At 35.5% G+C, this 20751-nt stretch overlaps 1 protein-coding gene and 1 long non-coding RNA gene across 5 annotated transcripts; one reads left to right on the forward strand and one right to left on the reverse strand.

Annotated features, from left to right (window-relative positions):
• The first annotated feature begins 3572 nt into the window (after positions 1-3572).
• LOC113708756 (zinc finger CCCH domain-containing protein ZFN-like) lies at positions 3573-11900 on the forward strand. 4 transcript variants are annotated; one of them, XR_003452486.2, is made up of 8 exons: positions 3573-4267; positions 5331-5488; positions 5832-5894; positions 7683-7802; positions 8432-8707; positions 9718-10053; positions 11098-11256; positions 11362-11576. XR_003452486.2 is itself a non-coding variant. In XM_027231351.2 (8 exons), exons 1-8 carry the CDS (start codon positions 4075-4077, stop codon positions 11638-11640), a joined length of 1332 nt encoding a protein of 443 aa, XP_027087152.2. In that variant the 5' UTR covers positions 3578-4074; the 3' UTR covers positions 11641-11900. The 4 variants fall into 4 exon arrangements, 3 of the variants coding, with proteins under 3 accessions (XP_027087153.2, XP_027087152.2, XP_027087150.2); XM_027231351.2 differs by lacking the exon at positions 11098-11256 and having other exon boundaries at positions 3578-4267; positions 9718-9789; positions 9883-10053; positions 11362-11900; XM_027231349.2 differs by lacking the exon at positions 11098-11256 and having other exon boundaries at positions 3579-4267; positions 11362-11900.
• A 4282-nt stretch (positions 11901-16182) lies between these two features.
• Positions 16183-18374, reverse strand: LOC113708755 (uncharacterized). The gene is made up of 2 exons (XR_003452485.2): positions 18190-18374; positions 16183-16553 (listed from the first exon to the last, which is right to left on the reverse strand). It is a non-coding gene; the product is annotated as an uncharacterized lncRNA (long non-coding RNA).
• Between the last annotated feature and the right edge of the window lie 2377 nt (positions 18375-20751).

Genomic DNA, 20751 nt, shown 5'->3' on the forward strand with positions numbered 1-20751 from the left:
CGAAAAATTTTTATGGATTTGCCTGCTTCCTTTTCGACAAGAGTCATAAAATTTTTTAATGCTGAAAATGGTTCAGATTTTTCTTGCAAAAAATAGACCCAAGTTTTTCAACTATAATTATTAGTAAACATCATAAAATAACGTTTTCCACCATTAGATGACGGATATATAGGTCCGCATAAATCAGAGTGAATCACCTCCAAGACATTTTTTGCTCTCCAAGACATTTTTTGCTCTCCATGATTTTCCTCTAGGAAAGCTATCTCGATGTTGTTTGCCAACAACACACTCTTCACAAACTTCTGAAGGAGTTGTGATTTGAGGTAAACCAGCTACCATATTTTTCTGTTGCAAAGTTTTCAGTCCACCAAAATTCAAATGTCCATAACGAAAATGTCATAACCATGCCACATCTTTCGATTTTATCGAGAAACATGAATGAGTCAAGTTTTGCAAATAAAGTGGGAACATACGATTTGCCGTCATCTTAACTTGAGCAATTAAGCCCAACTTTGCATCTCGAATCTGACATACTCCATCTTTGATTGAAATCTCATACCCTTTTTCGAGCAACTGACCCACACTAAGCAAATTTGTCTTTAAGTCTGGAATAAAAAGAACATCAGTAATAGTGTGGGTAGAAGAATTTTCTTTAGCTTTAGCTTAGATAATTACCCTTCCTTTTCCTATAACAGAAATTGTAGAGTTGTCACCAAACTTGACAGTGCTACGAAATGACTCGTCCAATTCAGAGAATGCCTTCTTATCTCCACACATGTGATTGCTGAAACCAGTGTCTAAATACCACGTGTTTTATTGAGTTTCTTCACTCATGTGGCACACCATCAAAAGAGACACTTTTCCTTCTTTTTATGCAAAATTAGTCCTTTCTCCATTTTATCTATTCAAATTAGTTCGACGTTCGGACTGATAATGGCCATACCTATGACATTTGTAGCATTCAACATTGGACTTGTCTGCTGACTTTGGCCTTTGATTTGTTAATGGATAGCCTCCTCGTCCTCTTTTTCTTCCTTGAAATTGATTTTCTTGGTGCTGGTCTTGTTGTTGTTGGTTGCCACGATCATTATTTCCTCTGTTTCTGCCTCTACCTCTGCCTCCTCTCCATGTTGAGTGATTTTCTGCTGAAGCCTTTAGTGCTTGCTCCTCTTTCTCTTACTGGTTAATTTTTTGTTCATGAACCAACAAAGAACTCTGCAACTCATCAATTGAAATTGCATCAATATCTTTCGATTCCTCTATATAGCATACAATAAAATTAAATTTTATTGTCATCGATCGAAGAATCTTCTCAACAATGGTGACGTCCTCCAAATTTTCTCCATGGATCCTCATCTTGTTAGCGATTGTCATCGTTCTTGCGAAATAATCAGTGATCGATTCGCTTGACTTCATGCATAAAGTCTCAAATTCGGTCCGAAAAACTTGAAGCTACACCCGCTTCGCCTTTGCATTTCCTTGATACTTTTTCTTCATAGAGTCCTAAATTTGTTTGGAGGTATCTTTGCTAAGAATTGTCTCTAAAATGGCCCGATCAATAGCTTGAAAAAGATAATTTTTTGCTTTAAGATCTTTCAGTTTCAATGCTTCCAACTCCATTTTTTGCACTTCTAACAATATTTCTCCAACTGTTGGCTCTGCTGCTCCAAATTCTACAACCTGCCAATATTCCTTGGATCTCAAGAAGTTTTCCATTAGCATGCTCCAATGATCATAGTGACCGTCAAAATGAGGAATTGCTGGCTGCACAAAATTGTCAGTGGACATCGTAATTTACCAACACAATTCTTACAACTCACTTTTGTTTTCACTCGCAAGCCTGGCTCTGATACCACTGATACAAATATTGAGGCAAATAATAAGAGAAACAAAGGACAAATGTTTATTTCTTTGTAAAACTCACACAACTTATAACATGAAATTACTCAATTTATAGAGTTTAAACCAACTCCACTAACTATCCCACTAACTCCACTAACTATCCCAATAACTCCACTCACTCCACTAGCAACTCCACTTACTCTATTAATTAGGTAGCATAAACAAATATGATTAATTAACAACGGTAAATATTTCTAACAGTTTGTGCCTTCAGCTCTAGTGTCTGTTAGGTATTTGCAGTGTTTGTGGTGTATTTTAAGTTGTATTATTTGAAAAAATTAGTTTTTTTAAATGCAATCTATGCAAATTATTAAAAATTTTTTTTTAACAAACAAACACCCCCTTAGTCGTTTGTCCTAGTTGTATCTAATTAAATAACCTTTGCATGCATTTGGGACTAACCCATGCATCGAAAGTAGAGCATTCGCCTGTTGATGGAGGATCTATTACGAGGCATGATATTGCTCAATTTGGAGACTTCGTTGTATAATCTTTGAATCATTTTAATCTAAGTTACTTAATATACATTCAGTGTTTTTTGCTTCATGGTTAATTTTGTTAATGTATATAATGTTGTAAGAATTCAGAAGAAAGAGAATGAAAAAGAAAAACTAGTTAGCTTTGATTATATCTGCTGAAGAAAGGCAGAAAATTCAACTGAACGAGTTCTATAAATTAACTATATTTTGGGGGGGGGGTATTTTTGAAATACTACATTGTAGTATTGTACATAAAAAACTTATCGCTGTAGTTGTATTTCGGAGTATTTTTAAAATTTAATATTTTATTGAAGTATTTAAAAAAAACTTTTCCCCAATCCACCACTTATGCCACCAACCCTTCTCTCCCTCCCTTCCCTTCCCCTTCTCCTGCTTCCTGCCCATTAGACCCATCTCCCCCTTGATCAAGACCCTTCGCATAGGTCAGAGCCAGAGGAGGGGCCTAGGAGGGGGGGGAGGAAGAGATGGAAAAGAAGGAAGAAGGAAAAGGGGTGGGAGGCAAGAGGCGATAATGGCGGTGACAATGGAGGAAAGAAGAGAAGAGTGGTAGGTGGTGGGTGGAAAAAAATGGTAGTAGAAATTTCTTTTGTTTTGTGTTTTTATAAGTTGTACTTGAAATTGCATGGATTATGCGTTTTTGGTTGGAGAGGGACTAGCGCGATTGAGACGTATTCCTTGATATATAATAATTACATTATATTATTGTATTTAAAATAAAAGCGATACATATTAATAAAACATTTGAGATATATTCAGTATAATATTATGATGTAATTTTATATAAAAAATTTTATAAAAAAGGAATAAAATTGCACAAAATACAATTATACTAAAGTGTGTCATTACCGCGTTATCTATGAAGAATGAATGAAAAGTACATACTTCAGTCCAAAGAGAGCCGTTAATGTTCTTCCAAGAGGAAAATAAAACTAGCTGGTGGATGGAGCAGCGGGAAAATGGAGTACGCGCGCGAGTGGGTGACGAACACAAGCGGAAGCGTCGTCGGTTCCAGCATGATATAAGAAACGCGGGGCCTCCTGCCTCGTGTCGCGAGTCCGCACTCGCGAAAACAAAATATGAAACGGAAAAAATAAATAATAAAAATAGTAAAATACAAGAAGAAGAAAGGCAAAAAGCCAACAGCGCTGCTGCTGTATCATCAACAGGGGAATTTGATGGTTTGGTTGGTTCTGATTCGTCCCCTCCCCTTTTCCCCTCTTCCTCCTTCCTTTCTCTCTCACACACTCACACACTGCAATTGCTCCCAACTCACACCTCCTTCTCTTTCTCTTTCTCTTTCTCTTTCTCTGTCTCTCTGTCTCTCACTCACACTATTTTTTTTTTCTCTTTTTGTTTTTGTGGAGGGGAAATATCAGAAGGGCCTATTCTGTCTTTCTTTTTCTTTCTATTCTCTCATTCTCCCATTCTCTACCTTCCCTTCCCCCCGCTTTCTCTCTCTCTCTCTCTCTCTCCCCCCCTCCTCTCTGCATTTCCATTTTCTTATTCTTTTTCTATGCCATTTTCTAAATATCATAAATAAATAAGCTAGTCTAGTCAATTTGAGGTGGGGGGGAGAGAGCGGGAAGGCGGGGGTGGGGGGTTGGTAGGACTGGGACCCGAATCGAAATGGAAATTCCGGCAGCAGCAATTCTTCTTTTAGGAGGAATTGTTGATGCCAGCGTTAGCCGTTGGTGATGGAAATCATCGTCACAGCGATTCTTCTAAAATTATTAGTATTATTATTATTACTATTATTAATAAAATTAAAATCAGCAGCAGAAGCAGAATCAGCATGGATTTCGATTCCGGAATTCCCATTTCCCGAGCATCTGTCGTCGCCGAAGGTTCTTCCTCTCTCGACCAAGGTACCGTCCACCCCCTTTCTGCCCTTCCCTTGCTTCCTTTCCCAATTTCGAAGGAAAATCTTAGGAAAATTTCTGAGCTTTACGACCTCCATTTTTTGCGTGGCGCGATCATGCGTGAATTTGCTATTTTTCTGGGATTTGCTTCTTTCTTTCTTTTTCCTTTTAGGTTTATTGTCTCTGCATGATTTCAATTTAAGAATATATCTTATAATTTGTTAAATAAAATCTAGTACCAGGACTAAAGATTTTTTTTCAATGTGGCCCACGCGCAGCTAAAGGAAATTATTAATTATTTCTGCTTGGTGGAATTTTGTTTTGAATATCTTCGCCGGGTGCAGAAGGGATCAAAGTTTGCATGCACGTGATACAGTATTTCTATCATCATCAGAAATTCTTAAATATTTCTTTTCAAGTTCTCTCTTTTGATCCTTTTTAAATTTTCTTTCATCCATGTATTTAAAAAGTTGTGCTGGCTTCAACAAATAAAAGCAGGAAATTGAGATGGGTCAGCTGTTTTTTAACTTGTTATCTTAGTATTGAAACTGACATTATGATTTTATTGCATAGCTGTGTTTATTTTAGGTTAAATGTTTTGAGTGTCTCTTTGGCAGGTCGTTTTGATAAAATAACTAGTTATCTTTTACCTTTTTTTCTGGGGCGAATATAAACAGAATTGGATAAACTGATAGCAGTTGATGAAGAGTCTGCCTTGTGTAGCACATCATTGAGAAATATGGAAACTGAAAATGTTGACCTCTTGAGCATAGCAATTAGCAAGTTTAGAAGTGGGTTTTTTCAACCCACGTGATTGAGGTGTTGTATGAGCAGAAATAGATGACTGGGGACAATATATATACTAAAAGATTGGATCTTGCTGTAATTTGCTTTCTCGCACTCGTCTCTGTTGGGGAGCTCTTTTTTCAAGTTCAAAAACACTTAATCAAAAGGACGCCACAATCGAAATTTGTTGAAGAGGGGATGCGTTTAGGAGTTAGAATTAGTTTGCAGTTGGTTGGTGAATTATGCTTAAACTTTCAACTGACTGCTGATTTTGGCATCTTAGATGCTCTATGGCAAATTAACTTGAGGTCAAGGGAACCAATGGAAGCTGGGACTTATCCTGTACGTGAAGGTGAACCAGATTGTTCTTACTACATCAGAACAGGTCTATGCAGATATGGTGCAACATGCCGATTTAATCATCCTCCTAATAGAAAATTGGTAAAAAAACCTCGTGTTAGTTTTGGTTGTTTCAGTTCTTTAGATTGTTTGTGCCTTATTGAGCTTAGAGCACTTAGTCATAATCACAGGAATGCTTGCCACAGGATGCATGAATATTAGAATACAACTAGGATGTGATTGAAGTTAATTAATAATATGAAGAAATGAACTCTGAACCTTTAGAGGATTGTCATAACGTTGGCCATTTGTACATGAAATAGGTGGAGACGTGGAGTTGATGTTAAAACAATAGCTTCTTCACCTTCACCTCTGTGTGTGTCCACGCAAATCTATGTATCACTTACTATCACTGGAAATCACATTTTGACTATATTAACCGCAGGCTATTGCCACAGCAAGGATGAGAGGAGAATATCCAGAAAGAATGGGGCAACCAGAATGTCAGGTATGTTACTATGCTTCTGATACTCCATGTTTCCTCACTTTTGAACTTTCTTCATTGGACTGCGAAGTTCAATTCCTACAATCAGGAAAATATGCCATATGTCATAATGTCCAGAATTGTTGGGAATTAATTTTCGAGCGTATTTATATTTTGATATTGAGCTGTTCTCCTTCCTTTTTCTTTTGTTCACTTTCCTCTATGTATCTTTTGTGATTTATTTTCTGCATGCTTGGAGGTCCTTGTTCTTTAATTTTTTTTTTGGTCAATTCCTTCTTGTTTTCATATGGTTACTTTCATGGAAGGTGGGATTGGTTGTACTTTCTTGTATATTTATAGTGCATGATATGCATTGTCCTGAAGGGGCTCCCTTGGCAGATATTTCTGACAGAGATAAGCAGTCCATTGCTGGATGCAATGTTTATTATGTGATCAAAGGAGCTTTTCTTTTTCATACTCTTAGTGTGAACTTGCAGGACATAGCTCAAGTTAACTTTGTAAAAATAATCGCATGGTAATTTTGTTTAAGTTGGTGGAACATGTAAACCTTAGAAGCTAAGATTCATACTGCTGTTTTTGTTTTTTCCTTTTTGAGTACTTTGTTTGGAGAGGTACTGTTTTGAAATTGATGGAACATTTTCATAGTTCGTGTACAGATTTGTCCTGTAATTCCTTGATCATAATTGACATGATTAATCAACAGTTGTTAGTCCTGTAATTCCTTTATCACAAATGACATGATTCATCAACAGCTGTTCTTAGCCTTAGAATGACCTATTGATAATTGAACGTCTTCATTATCCTTCTGAATTATCAAGCTGTGATAGATACTGAGGCCTGGTCTTATATCGTTGTAAAATTTGATGCACCATCAACTCCCTGATAATGTTCTTGGGGACTTGCCTTCTGCACCTCGTAGAAATTTTAGATTTGGGTGAAGAACTTTCCAGTTTCCACATTGTGGGCTTGAAGAAAGTTTCATTAGCCAAAGTTCTAATACGTTTTGCTATTATTCTAAACAAGACCATTTATTCACCGCAACTTTTTCCACTTAGGTCTGATATTTTAAAAGTTTTTTATGATCTGGATTTCAAATAGAGTGCTAAAATTTAGTGGGTGAACATTGTCAACTTTATTTCTTTCTTTTCTGAATTGTAGTAGTAGTTGGTCAAGCTCATATTTCTTTTCAGCTTATACCTTCCAACCAGGAGTTTTGTGTTTCTATGCTGTTATGTGCTTGAAACTGCTCCATCCTCATTAGACATGTAGCACTTCTATAATTTCTTGGTTGGTTGTCAGGTGCCTTTTTGCTATTTAAATTTGTTTTATTGTTCAGATTATGTTTGTGGAGATATTATGCACTCATATGTGTTTATTGTTCTGGTTGTATTGGAATTAAAATGACTTGAAACAACTCAAAATCACATTACCAGCAAAATATGAAGCTTCCATGGAGTTAAGTTTCTTAGTGACAGATACTGCTAGTAATGCTCTTTCAATTGGTCAAAATAGTACGTTGCACTAGGTTGAAAATTGTTCTATATTAGATACTTGTTGCATATAAATTTAGCTCTACAGACACCCAAACTTACCTGAAAGTTGAAGACTTGCATCATACTTTTCTTAAATATATTCATCTGGATTATCTTTAAATATTAACTAGATTTATCAAACATTCCATGTTCATATTGTCATGTCTTGGTATTTGCGTATTATTTCATGTCTAGCTATTTTTTTTGGATGTTATGTTTCTTAGTTTGATGCTGAGCGAGATTTTGTCTTATTCTCCAGTATTACTTGAAGACAGGAACTTGCAAGTTTGGCGCCACGTGCAAGTTTCATCATCCTAGAGAAAAAGCTGGGATTGCTGGAAGAGTTACCTTAAACGCCTTGGGCTACCCACTTCGCCCGGTCTGCATTCTAGTGTTCTAGTTTACCACATAAAATTAGTTAGTTGAGTTGAAATACACACAAATAAAATCACAAACATTTGCATGTGCCTACATACACGCACTTACACGTGCGTGTATGTGTTTTAACTAGAATTTCTTCCAATTCACGTATATTAATGTCCTAATCTCTTGCTCTAATGTTTAACCAGAAATAAATCTCACAGCATTATCTAGGTTTGCCACGTAACAGCGGCCACTTAGGAACACTGGAAATTACACTGTCAGTTGTGATTCCATAACTCCACAATCATGCCATTTCCTTATATTTCTGTTCCCCTTTTCTTGTTTGTTTTGGTAGGGAGGGGAGAGTTATTTGGCCTAGTTAAAACATGAGAAGCTCTTCATGGTCATGACATGACAGGAGTAGTATTTTTGACAACCTTATCCTGTCAGGCTAAGTTTTTGACATGCACTTGTTGTCAAATTTAAAACTAGGACACACAGCTTCACTTTATTTGTGAATCAACTCTCTGGTTTATGATTTGTTGAAAATAAAGCTGTTTATGCAATTAAATTTATGTTCAGAGGTTTGATATAGTTTTTATATTATAATTTTAGTTTCTTTTGGCCTTGTACTGTAATTTCCAGAATGAGATTGAATGCGCTTATTATTTGAGAACTGGACATTGCAAGTTTGGAAGCACCTGTAAGTTTCACCATCCTCAGCCAGCTAATATGATGGTCTCTGTTCGTGGTTCTCCTGTTTATCCTTCTGTTCATTCGCCGACAAATCCTGGACAACTGTCATATCCCTTGTCAAGAGCTTCTTTTATTCCCAGTCCACGCTGGCAGGGTCCTTCAAGTTATGCTCCGGTTCTTGTTCCTCAGAGCATGGTTTCAGTCTCTGGATGGAATGCATACAGTGTAAGTTCTCCTGTGACGTTTTGTTAAAAACAATGTAGACTTTTTCTTGTTTTAATCAAATTTGCTGTTTGGAGAATTTCTTTTTCTTCCCATTGCTCTGACTGATTGCTTTTGCATGTTCGAACTGTGTCCCTGTTTTCAGCTCTTAAAATTCTATGACGGTCAAAATCTTTTACTGAATGCTATAGGGTACCTTATCATCCTGTGCACAGGTCTCTGCCTTCAGGAAATAACTTGTATGATTTATGTTGAGCAATGACTTTACTTCAAAAGGATCAAAATACAGAACATAAAAAATGAGGAACACTATGTAGAATGCAACATGTTTGCTATAAAACTGCAAGTTGAGAATGAACTAATGAAGGAATTCACCTTGGGTTGGGATCCATTCAATCTGCTGTTCTTTCTATCCACAGTTTCCGAGGTCTTTATTTGCGTATACTGGACCAAAAGATTCAGCAGAGTTTCTGCATTAAGCTAATCTTTTTTCCTAGCAATCAATTTTTTAAGAAGCTATAAATTAGATGCTGGACGTGGGTTGCATATGAAATAAACATGTTTCCTGGTGCTATCAGTTCAAATCTAGGCTAGCAAGTTGCCTCAGAACTATTAATCAATTGGTTGCTCATATTATAGGCATCTGGATTAATTTCATTCATGTGTTAAGAGGAGTCTGGTTAGAGTGCATGGGCTTTTATCATCTGTGGTTGGTTAAGGTTCATGGAATGTGATTATTACCATCTCTAATAGTTGCATTGCTAGAATGCTGGATTCCTGCAACTCCATAATGACTTTAATTAGGAAAGGTGTCTGTTAAAAATGCACCTGTTTAGCTGCAGCAAAACTTCTTGTTAAGTTTTTAGTCTTGTCTTTTGATGCATCCTAAAGATTACTATTTTAGCTGCTTTCTGTCGGCATACTTAGATTTAGTATAACTTACTTATGGCAACATTTAAAATGTGTAATCTGAACTTAGCTATCCAAACCTTTGAAGATGGTTTATTTTTCAGGGTCAGCTGGGTTCAGGTTCCTCGGCAGAGAGCCAGCAGCAAACAGCAGGAAATGACCAAACTCATGGAATGGTAGGCCAATCTGAAGCAGCAAATGTGGGATCACAAGGGATACATTCTTCTTATAGCTCTTCTTCTTTACCTATTGGGTATTATGCATTACAGTTACAGAGGGAGACGGTGTTTCCTGAGAGGCCTGGACAGCCTGAGTGCCAATTTTACATGAAGACTGGAGACTGTAAATTTGGTGCTGTCTGCAAGTTCCATCACCCAAGAGAGAGGATTCTTCCAGCTCCAGACTGTGTCTTGAGTCCAATTGGACTTCCATTGCGTCCTGTGAGTTAACATTTATGTATTTCAGATCTTGATTATCATAATCTGTGTGTAAGAACAGTTGAATCAGCTTCTCAACTGTTTCCAACTGGAGGATTGGCTTAGCTTTTCCTTTTTGATGCCCTCGTTTTTTAGGTTTGTATGGGACTTCGATTTATGTAACAGTCTATTGGCCACATAGTACGTTAATGTGAACACCTTAATATTCTAGATCACATTTTACGGCAGGGTGTTGATAAGGGGTGATGGACTATCAAGTTGTTTGCCAGAAACTCCACTTATCACATTCAAACAACTACTTATAGAAGGGAATTATGGAAAAGGAAAAGAAGAGATACTACAATACATATCATTATTCTCCATGAGTTGTAGCTGAACTAAGTTTGAGGAAATCTCAATACTGTCTTGCTTGAGATATGATTGGGTTCACTGACTCTACATACTCAACTTGGTAATTGTAATAAAACTTTCGGTCTTCCTTTTCCTTGTTCCCAGCACCAGGTCTCTAGTTATTTATATTATAACCTGGGAGAGCTGATGGGAACCAAAAAAAAAAAAAAAAGAAAGAAAGCTTCCTTACGAATTCACCAATTTTTGCTTCAATTCTTTTGAAAATAAGTTATTATTGGCTGCATTTACTCACATCAAACTTACTCTTGTTCTTTTCCTTTCTGGGACAAGCATAGGTACACATGCATGTTGAACGTGAAACACGTGGAGGAACTTTATGCAGTTCCTTCTGTCCTTATAATATTATGAGTCTCCATCCTTGTGTGAACTTCCATCTTGCTTTTTCCTTTGTTCATGTATTTTTCAAGGGATTCTGCACAGCCTAATAAGGTATTTTAGTTGGTGTTAAAGTGTCTTTTCCATCTTTATGAGATGGTTACTGAGGTCACGGTTCATAAATATGGCAATTGAGACGGAATTTTTCCAATTAAGGCATATAAATAAATCTGAGTATTTCCTGTTATATTGTCTTAAAGAAAGTTCATTTTATTTTTCCTGGGCGGAATTTGATATATTATATATCTTTGGCGTCTATAGATCTCTTAATAGAGTTGGCCTGCATTCTAAGATTACTAAAGATGTTTATGGCATGTGTGCTCTTGAGAAATTTGGATCTAGAAGAGATGCATAAAACAATAAATTGAAAATACTAAAGCTGAAGCAAAGGGCAAATAGTCAAAGAATGCCGAGAAAAGGGTAATAAGTCCCGTTTTTGGTATCTTTCTTATTGTTCTTCTCCTAACATATATTTTATGAATGAACTACAAGATTTATCTGTCTATTCTTCTCTGTTACATGCAGGGAGAACCTTTGTGCATTTTTTACTCTCGATATGGAATCTGCAAATTTGGCCCAAGTTGCAAGTTTGACCATCCGATGGGTGTCTTTACATATAATGTTTCATCATCTTCAACTGAGCCTCCTACTGTGCGGCGGTTATTGGGTTCATCATCTGGAACTGGTCCCTTAACATTGGCATCAGAAGGTCTTGTTGAAGCAAGCTCCACTAAGAGCAGGCTATTGCCATTGTCAGAGGCAAGAAAACCCTCTGGTGATACTAGCATTGATCCAGAGGAATGACTAGTTCCTCCAGATATGATCCAGTTAAAAGCATTTTCCATCTTTTAGAGGACAAGAGTGCTTCTCTGTAAATTTTCTCCATTGCTGGAGATGTACAGAAATCAGTTGAAGTCAAACTGTTCTTCTGAAATGAACTAGGTTGACTTATTTAAACTTCATTTTGCTGCATTGTATAAATCTGCAGATATGTATCACTTTTGGTGAAACCAATTGTGACAGTTAAGATAAAGTCCACCAATCCTCTTTCTGGTTTTTGTGAATCTTGTTAACCCCAGCCTCTTTTTAAACTTTTCTTTGTTGCAATGGCTTCATGTGGCTCCTGTAGTGGTCCCAGTTTTAGTTGCAGGATCATCTCTGTTCCATACAACCTATTTCGGATGGTTGTGCTTGGTTTGCCACCTTTGTTACATCTATTGTTCCTTTTGTCATGATCATAATCATCACTGACTATCTCTGAATTTACAGGACTGTTACTGTAAGTGTTGTATTCACCTCTTCCCGCACTACGGTATTATTGTCATGCTTCCTCTAATTTTCATGATATGATCGTTGGCAGACATCTTCATCTGTGTCGTAATATAGCGGTGCTTATTTTCATGACTTGAATGGTGCTATTTTGGATGTTTGGATTAAACAGACTTCTGTTCTCTATGGATGTTTGGTGCTGCATTGCTTTGGCATAAAAATGCATCATGGGAGGAATGCGTCTGCCACTTTCTCTTGATCAACAAGTCTATGAACTAGTGAAATCAAAGGACCTTATTCTTTCTTCAGTGAATTTTGCCTGTGAGATGGACTTGCATGATACGTATGTGTCACTTTAGTTGCTATCGGCTTGCCATCTTCAATTAGGATGTTATGGATATATGAAATTAGGTTGTGCAGAATAGTGTTTTTACAGAGATATATATGTGCAGTTCATTATTTTCTCCAAAATTGCTTTCCTTTTTTCCTTTTTTTTTAAGTACACTTGATTATTTTGTACTTTAGAAGATATGCATGCCGAAAATTGTTATGTAAAATGATTACCTTTTTAAGCCTTTGGCAAGGAATACTAAAATTTGTCTAGTGCTTCTTATCGTTTGAAAATTTTTCATAACTTCTGTTAGATAATCTCAAATGCTTCTGTTGCTATTCATATATGACCTAAAAAATATGGGCAACAATTTGGTAATCACTTGCCTGAAACAAGTTCTATCTTATAATTCTGAGTGATCAAACCTGATGCAATTGGATGTAAGTATTTTTTGCCAACCTCTTCTACCATTTTCTTGAGTACCCTTAAGAAGATATGAAAATTCACATTGATACTCTTTCCATTTCAGAGGATGGCTCGATCTACATTTTGCCTCTTGTTCTACCCAATCTATGGGCTGGTAAAGAGAGTGGATTAGTTCAATGGATAAGAGATCTTCATGGTGGTCATTCAATTCAGGACACAAGACAACTGATCAATATACTGGATCCTCCCTGTTTCCAGGTACAGTGGGTCTATCTTAAACAACTGTGGCATGCATAACTTGGACCTAAGTTTCTTCTCTTCTATGTACTAGTTCAAACGTGTGCACACTTTCAACTATTTAATCAGTAGTTTAAGCAAACATTGTGACTTCTTTTGAAACCTTAGATGGCTATTGTAAAATAGCGTTTGGAAATGTAATTATGTTTTACGTCATGTCATGACTCATATTGTTCCAATCATGTCCACAAACTAAAAACTATGCGATTTAGCACACTTATCATTTTAAGGATTTCTTCCAGAACTTGACTTCTGTATGTTGGGAAAACGGACGAAAGATTGAATGATAAATTTTTTTAATGGTTTCAACTATTTCTGACTCTCTCTCTCTCTCACGCGTGTGTGGGGATGCATTTTGGTTTTTGAGGAGTCTGAACATTGAAGTCTGTGTGCTGACAGAAGGTGTAAATGAAAATAACATATTCAATCTCAAATCACATATTCTGCCAGAATGTCTTATCACATTCAACAATTTAGGGTATATCCAACCATATTCTCTCTGATAGTGGACCTGGAAATTGAAGTTGTAAACGACTTTGAGAATACATATTGGACCATCCCCTACCGTAATGAGACAAGAGTATGACATAATACTGCCATAAACCTCAATATTGTAAGCTAGACCTTTTAATCTGAAGTATACTAAAACAATTAAAAAATATTCAGCAGCCTTTTAGTTTCACATGCTTACGCATTGTTCTGAATTTCTCTGTGAAGAGGTTCTGATTATCAACGTTTGCTGAACATAGTGCTATGTTATCTGACGTCACTTGTGTTCTTCTACCGCAGGTCTTCAGTCTTGTTCTGGATGTATTGATCAGCACCAAACACTTAGGCTTCTTAATCTTCTTTTTTTGAGAAGCTGGAACTGCTGGAGCTGTATTGAATGCCATTCCTTATTGGTTCCTGTTCTATTGGGTTTGATTTTCTGTATGATCTAGTTGATTGAAGTTGAATGTTTTTGTTTTACTTTTCGAAGTTTAAAGACAATTATATTCTGGTTATACCTTTGGTTGATGAGAAAACCTGAATGATGGATGCATTCATCCCGGCATATTGACTATACAGCACAGCTGACACTTTAATTTCTTGTTATCTTTTAACTATGAAGTTCAGTTTTGGTAAAGCTGGATCTTTTTGTAGTACAACGGTTTCTATCATTAATTGATTATAACGTCTTATGTCGTTGGACAATCATCATTCCAGTTTCTTGAGGTTAATCATTACTTTTCTTGAAGCTACGGATATCAGCAGATTTTGTCTCATCATTTTCCTCTACCTTCTACCATTGGCAATGTATTCTTGCTGAAGTCATGTCATGTCTTGAATGCTGCATGAACTTTTGAGCCAGACCTTCATTTTTCTAGTTAAATGAAATCAAGTTTTGGACAGCCCTTAAGGCTGAAAAAGCATTAGAGGCTGACAATGTAGTCACTCCTGTATCCGGATTACTGTTCACTTGGGTGGATTTACTTGAATTCCTAGTTTGGATAATCCAACCCAAGTGACCATTTTTTCCATTATTAATTGATTGAGGATATTCAACAAGCTTCTTCTAGATTTGGTTGTCCCCATTCTGTTATTGCTATAGGCTCCATTCATGGAAGACTATCACTGGGAAGTTTGTTCTCTCTGCCTCTTATGAGCACAAATTCAGTTGACTTTGTCTAATCGACAGGATGCTTAGCTTATTACCTGTAGCTGTTACCAGTCAAAGACTATTCTATTTGCTGTTTAGAACATTTGGGCAAACTCCTTAAATTCTGTCTGGTGAATTTGACATGCTAAGGATCAAGAGAGTGGTGGCAAGTGCTTCTTTCTATAAATTTGACATGTTAGGGGGATTGGGTTAGCTGTGACCCAGTGAGGGCAAGGTTCATGAAATTTCTTTCTATAAATTTCTGTATATAAGAGTATATGAATTGTCCTAGATTATTTACTCTTATGAATTATGGAAAAAGCTCAGAAACAAGTTCTGCTCCTACTTCTTTGAGAGGAAAAAAAAAATGTATTGCTGCATTTGGATAGTAGGTTATTTGGGATTAGTTTTTGAAAAAAAAAAAAAAATTCTATGACACTTTTTTAATGTAGCATGTGTGAGATAAAAATGTGGTTGAAAAATGTATTTATGATGCAAGCAAATAAAAATGTAAATAATTTGTTATCCAAACACTCATTCTTGGATTTTCTGTTTGGATTCAAGAGTTATTCAAAAATTAATTTTTTAAATATTATTAAAATTTTTAAAAAGTACTCTAAAAAATATTCTAAAAAGTAGTCTGAATTTTTTTAATGTTTAAAAAATATTCCAAAATATATTTTAAAAACTCCTAGAAAGAATATATTTTTTTTAATGTTTAAAAAATATTTCAAAATATATTTTGAAAACTCTTCTACTCTTAAATGTCCCAAAATTTTTTCTAAAATATACTATAAAAATTCTATTACAGTAAAATTTTTCAAAAATATCTCTAAAAGCAGCTAATCCAAACAGAGATGTATTTCAAAAAGTTGTTTTTGCTTACAAATGATAAAGGCACGCCCTCATTAGAGTTGATGGATTCGTGGAAAATTTTTTTTTTTTTTCGGATTTTATGGGAATATTTTACCATTACATTTCTCAAACACAAATTTATCTTATATACATCATATATCAAAAAAATTAAAACTTTTTGCAAACTTATTCAAGAACAGTGAATTAAAAAAAAAAAAAGAAATAACAAGCTTTTGTTTTGGCAGATTTTATATTAATATCAGATTTTTCTTGCCGGAGCAACTGCTGTATCTTATTCTTTACTACTATATATTACTATTACTTTTTCGGCCTTGAAGTGCAAATACGAGGCCGACCTCTGCAATAGCATTTCTCCAGTCCTAGAAAGAACGGAAGATGATCAAAAGATTTTGGTTTAGTCTTTTCTGATAAAAATAAATCTAAAAGTGACCAAATTACACTCTTGAAAGCTCTTCAATTATCGTTTCATGCTTTCTCAAATTCGGATATTAGAGGAGATTGCCAAGAGTTATTGTAAACGTATGACAGCCTCAAATAACGATTGCGCAAATTAGGAACACAAAAAGACACATCCAGTGTGAAACAGGTGACTCTACAACTTTCAATGCAGATTCTGCAATCAAAAGAACTTCCTCTCTCAGAACTCAAGCTTTGTCAGCTAACAGTCCTTCCCCTACTCTTCACATGTATATTAGGCATAAAATACAAAGAAGGTCCTTATCATCAGAACTGGACGCACACAGGGAGTGGGCACCCTATGAACACATTCTGCCTAGCAAGGACAGAGAAAACTCCACTGCTTGTTGCGTACTAGTAAGGCCACCAATCAGGTCCACCAGGCTTCTTCACAAGGATTTGATTGTATCCGGGTCTTGAGGTCTGTAAAAGAAAGTATCAACCATGTTTACAACTGTACAGTTAAGCAGCAATCAAGGATCAATTGGGTGGTTTTCATGTCCATGATGTACTCAGGGTGCAAAAGCAGTATGCACAATTATGTAAAGCAAAATGAGGATTAACTATCCTTTCACATACAACTATACAGGTGAGGGTTAAAGGTTGACCTCTTTCATTGGAGATAATGCAGAGTGGCAGCATAAGAAAGAGAATGTAAAATCGAACAAGACATCTCACAATTTCAACCACATAAAAAAAAAAAAAGAAAGATAAATAAGGTGCTTTCCAGAAGCAACAATTGATTCCATAAAACACTTACCACTTAATCAGGCTGAAGGTTGCAGTAACCTAAGGGTATTTACTAATAGAGAGCAATGAAATAGTCTCAATCACCTATACTTCTCAGAATGCCTAACGAAATTAGGTTGTTTTGGTATATCCATACTTTAGGCACTCTATCACTATGTTAAGGAGCAAAATTTTATAAACATACTGAACAAAGGCCAAGATGGATCCATATCACTTACGGGCATCAAAATCTTTAGTTTGTTGACAACCATATTATGTGAGGGAAGAATAACAACCATCAATATTAGATACTGGCCGCATTAAAATCTTGTTATCCAAGTTTAAAGGAAGTTCAGCTATGAAATTTCGACATGTGTAATCCATCTCATTTCCACTACCTGATTAGAAAACCCATCAGCCTAACACTTGCTTCAAAAACATTACCAGATTTAAACCCGCACAAATATCTACACAAGCAACACCTCCAAAAGTCCAATTACCGTAAACATCCAAAAAGAAAGGATCCCCCTCTCATGAAATATATAAGTGAATCAAATTGTGTAATTGTCAATGGAGCAGTAATGTTATTTGCTTCATGCTTAGTTACAAGATCACAGGTCCACTAAAAAGAATTGAGAAGGACAATATAGCGAAAACTACACTTCCCGGGCCTTAGATTGGAGGTAAAGGTGCACTATGTTTGCTCATTTGTTCCAAAAATCCCAAATAAACGGCTTAATCATCATCCCGACAAAAAAAAAAAAAAGTCCAAAAACTACTTTATCCTAAAAGAGCAAAAACTAAGTCACATCTAACATGATGGAATTCTTCATTCTTTTTCCTCTCTCTCTCTCTCTCTGTTTTGTTATCTTCCCTTTAGAAGGGACATTCTTTTGTTGGGGGAAGGTGTGTGTACAATTCATCATCTTCTTCTAAAATTGGCCAAGGTACAACATTAACAAAGCTAAAATCTATCCTATTATCCACAGAAATCACACCTTCCTAAACAACATCATAAGCATTCTAAACTAGGGAACAATCATTACCAGGCTGTTCATAATGGAGTACTACCAAGAAGCATTCCTTATTCGACCATCAGTGCAAATTTAACTCTCACCGCCCTTAACCTAATAATAATAATAAAAAAAAAAAAGCTTAAAAAACTCATCTTTCATTTACATTTCTTCGCAAAATCTCGAATTCCGAGTGTTTAATGCAAAACCCATCTCCGGCATCGAATCGAATCAAAGTATAACGTTATGATATTGAAAACCCGATATTGGCTACCTAAAAAGAAACAAAAATAGAATCGAAAAAGAGGAGGGCTTACAAGATCTTTGAAGATGAGATAAGCGATGATGAAGAATAGGACGAAGAGGATTTCGAACTCAGCTAACCGGACGAAAGCGAAGACTGAGTTCACGGCCCGAGTCAACAGCGACGGCGAGTCATTGTAATCCCGTCTTCCACCTCCCACTCGCTGTTTCGCCATCATCCAGCAGTCGGTCAAATCAAATGACTCCCCGTAATAATAAAAGAAGGAAAAACTCGACCAAGATTTAAGTATAAATATTTTGGGAAAATTGCTCTAGTGATTCTTAACTTTTTCTAAAAGTTCATTTCAGTCCTCAATGGTGCCTTTGCTTCTTTTTTTTTTTTTTTTGACTTTTGAAAGTCTACAATATCTTTAGCATGTATTATTTATTTCAAGCCTCATCAATGTCCGGTTAAACCAATTGCAATTTCATGATTCAAAAATTAAAGGATTAAAGTGACAAACTTAAAAAATTTTATGGACCAACACAGCACTTTATGAAATATTATTCATTTTACAGGAGCAATTTCTTTTGAACATAACAAAAAAAAAAACATGTAGTTCTTTGGGGTTCCCAATGTGTTTTTATTTCTATTTAGTTACTTTTGAGGTTGAAAATTTTGAAAGAGGTTAAAGTTCATAAATGAGGATTAGTACAATGGGCTTTCTTTGTAACACTTGTAGAAGAACAAGATGGTATGATCAATGTTAGTTGTTTTTTTATACACCAGTGCTATGATAGGTAATAAGGTAGAATCAAAGTCGGGAGAGGAATGAATTGAGGGGTTTAAGAGAAGGATGTGTAAGTGAAAGATTTCAAATTCGAACAGTTCCACTTACATAAAAAAAAAAGATAGGATCAAAGTATATGCAACATTGGTGAGAATAATGGATGAGATTATTGCTCTAATTTACAAATTTTGACTCATTTTATCATTCAGAAAATATATTGAACATGTCACATATATAAGTAATCTGATATCTAAAACATAACAAACAAATTACACTTTGAAATTAAAACGGATCAGATAAATCACAAGCAACCATTGAATATCTATGCATGCCAACACTGTTGAATCATAACAATTCAAACGGATCAGATAAATCACAAGCAGCCCAATAAATATCTGTGCACGCCAATACCATCAGATTTACTAACGTATAGATTTGAAAAAAATTCTTAAATTTAATAAAGAAACAACAAAAAACTAAACCAAACTCCTACTAAGATATTCCACGAGAGAAGAAAAAAAAACTTAGGAGAGAGGAAAACTCTAGTTAGTAAATATCAAGAGAAAGAAAACTCTATACCCTTGAGAGAATTTATTGAACATAAAATAGAAGTAGAAGCAACTAATATCATTCATTATTTTAGTTGCGAAAAAGGCAACTAAATAAGCAACTAAAATTGAGATTAGAGGGTGGATAATTGTACAATCAAATCTCACTAAGCCCTCATGCTTTAATCCCACTGTGTATTCATTTGATGTCCTTCAGCCAAGTCTCATTACCATGCCCATAAGCACAAAGTATACCTTATATATGATTGGATCCAAATAGGCCAAATTGTATGATTAAGATAGGCTTCACAGCATAAGTTTACGTATTTGCCTGGATACAAGAAAGCCATTATGCAGGGAGGGAAAAAAACTTATGCAGGTACAGATTAGCACACAACAGACAAGAGATTCACAAATGCTGCCTAGGATATTATTCTTTTTTCTGTATGCCCATCATATTAGTTTCACATTGAAAATTGTGTATGCTTTGGCAAACAAATGTGTTTGGATAGTAATTATTTATCAAAAAAAAAATGTTTGTATTACAACTGTATTTTTCAATACATTTTTTATTTTTTCAATCACATTTTTATCTTATATACATCACATTATAAAAAGTGTTACAATAATTATTTCAAACAGTATTTTAGATAATCTCCTACCCAATTTCAAACACATTGAAAATCCAACTCAAATCTTGCTTGCAACACTTTGGAGACAGTCCCGAGAGTAGAAAATTAGAAACAAGTCAAAAAGAGAAAAAAGTGAAAAAATACTCAAAATAAAGAAGAAGAAGAAGATGAGACAAGAAATCAAAACTTTTTAGGGTGACAAGTTTAACAAAAAGAACAATTCTAGGAGTACTGTACAAGCAATTTCATTCTTACTTCTTTTTTCATCTTGGTATCAAAAAGGCACAATGACAATAATAATAATAGTAATTATGAGCAATTAATTAGCCAGTTATCTTGAAATAGATGAGCACCTTTCTAGTTCATTATATGCCGTAGGGGTGGTTTCAAGAATTTGTTCAAGGAATATGAGCATTCCTTCGACTTTTGGTAAAGCAAATTTAGTACAAAGAAGCATCGAGATTCCTTTGTGCAAAAAATTCGGAAAATGTGACAGTACAATTATCTAATTTGGAGGTGCATTCGTACAAATTTATTTCGTAAAAATCTAATCTTTGCAGTTTGGTAGCTTTAAAAAAAAAAAAAAAAAAGATGGCAGCTTTGTATCCTATAATTGGTTTGTAATAATGAGATTCACACTCCTTCACACAGACTCAAATGAGCCT

Source organism: Coffea arabica, chromosome 9c (assembly GCF_036785885.1).
Source record: "Coffea arabica cultivar ET-39 chromosome 9c, Coffea Arabica ET-39 HiFi, whole genome shotgun sequence".
NCBI lineage: Eukaryota > Viridiplantae > Streptophyta > Magnoliopsida > Gentianales > Rubiaceae > Coffea > Coffea arabica.

Bases quoted from the DNA above. Each gene is read 5' to 3' on its own strand.
- LOC113708756 (XM_027231349.2), top strand. From the start codon at position 4,075: ATGCCAGCGTTAGCCGTTGGTGATGGAAATCATCGTCACAGCGATTCT. The intron at 4,268-5,330 runs GTACCGTCCACC...TTGGCATCTTAG, and splicing joins TTCTTCCTCTCTCGACCAAG to ATGCTCTATGGCAAATTAAC. The intron at 8,708-9,717 runs GTAAGTTCTCCT...TTTATTTTTCAG, and splicing joins CTGGATGGAATGCATACAGT to GGTCAGCTGGGTTCAGGTTC.